We start from the raw sequence: 1069 nt of genomic DNA on the forward strand, positions 1-1069 counted from the left end.
AGGATAAGTTGTTTTGGATCTTCCTATCCCTCGAACGGGATGTTACAATGGTGCAGGATGCCTCAGATGTGATGTGGTGTAGGGTCTTCTTGGCGACCTTGGAAGGGCATTCACGGGCTTGGTATTCCAACCTAGCCCACCATTCTATCGCGAGTTTTGCACAGCTTTGAGGCAGCTTTCTGGCACATTTTGCACCTCTTCGGAGGCATTGAAGGTCCACCATGGCCCTCGTAAGTATGAAGCAGAACCAAGGAGAACCTTTGAAAGACTTTGTTTCACATTTCAATATGGAGGCCTTGAGCATTGGGAACTTTGATCACAGTGTGGCTATGGTGGCATTCCAAAACGCCCTAAGGCTTGGCCCTTTTGCTCAGTCATTGGCGAAAACGCCCCCGATTACGTTCATGGACATCTTGGGTTGCGTTACGAAGCATATAAACGCCGAAGAAGTTATGCAAGCCAAGAAAGCAGAACACGCAGAGAAGAAAGACAAAAAGAAGCACCCCAAGGAAAGGAAGAATGATGACCGGAAGGAAAAACATCGTCATCGGTGGGATTCAGGTGGTTTTACCCCTTTAAATGCCCCAAGAGCGGAGATCCTGGCCACCATCGAGGGTAAGGACTATCTGAAGAAGCCTCGACCGATGAAGGCACCGTCTGATAAAAGGAATCGGAATAAATACTATCGTTTCCATCGAGATCATGGCCACGATACGAAGGAATGTCACCAGTTAAAAGAGGAGATCCAGGAGCTCATCAACCGAGGTTTCTTAAGGAGTTATGTGGCTAAGGAAGGCGATTCTCGAAGAAGGAAGGACTGACGGTCGAGGTCAAGGAGTCCCCTCAAGAGGGACTGAACGGACGATCGAGATCATGCTCGACATTGGCCTTGAAGAGAGAGATCGCAGCGGGGAGAGGATGATCATCCCCAGCCTCCAGTATTCCATACACTCGTTGCAGGGGAGGTTCCAATCGTGAAAGATGAGCGAGGCGCCGGTGGTCGAGCCATTGGGCTAAAAAGGTCGAGGTATGTTGAACCAATCTCTTTTTTAGATAGTGACCTCCCGGG

The 1069-nt window shown here is 49.5% G+C and overlaps 1 protein-coding gene across 1 annotated transcript; it reads left to right on the plus strand.

Moving 5' to 3' along the window:
• The first annotated feature begins 221 nt into the window (after window positions 1-221).
• Window positions 222-821, plus strand: LOC127791560 (uncharacterized). The gene has a single exon (XM_052321543.1). The coding sequence runs from the start codon at window positions 222-224 to the stop codon at window positions 819-821; it is 600 nt and encodes a 199-aa protein (XP_052177503.1).
• The last annotated feature ends 248 nt before the right edge of the window (window positions 822-1069 follow it).

This window comes from Diospyros lotus, chromosome 15 (assembly GCF_014633365.1).
Source record: "Diospyros lotus cultivar Yz01 chromosome 15, ASM1463336v1, whole genome shotgun sequence".
Classification (NCBI taxonomy): domain Eukaryota; kingdom Viridiplantae; phylum Streptophyta; class Magnoliopsida; order Ericales; family Ebenaceae; genus Diospyros; species Diospyros lotus.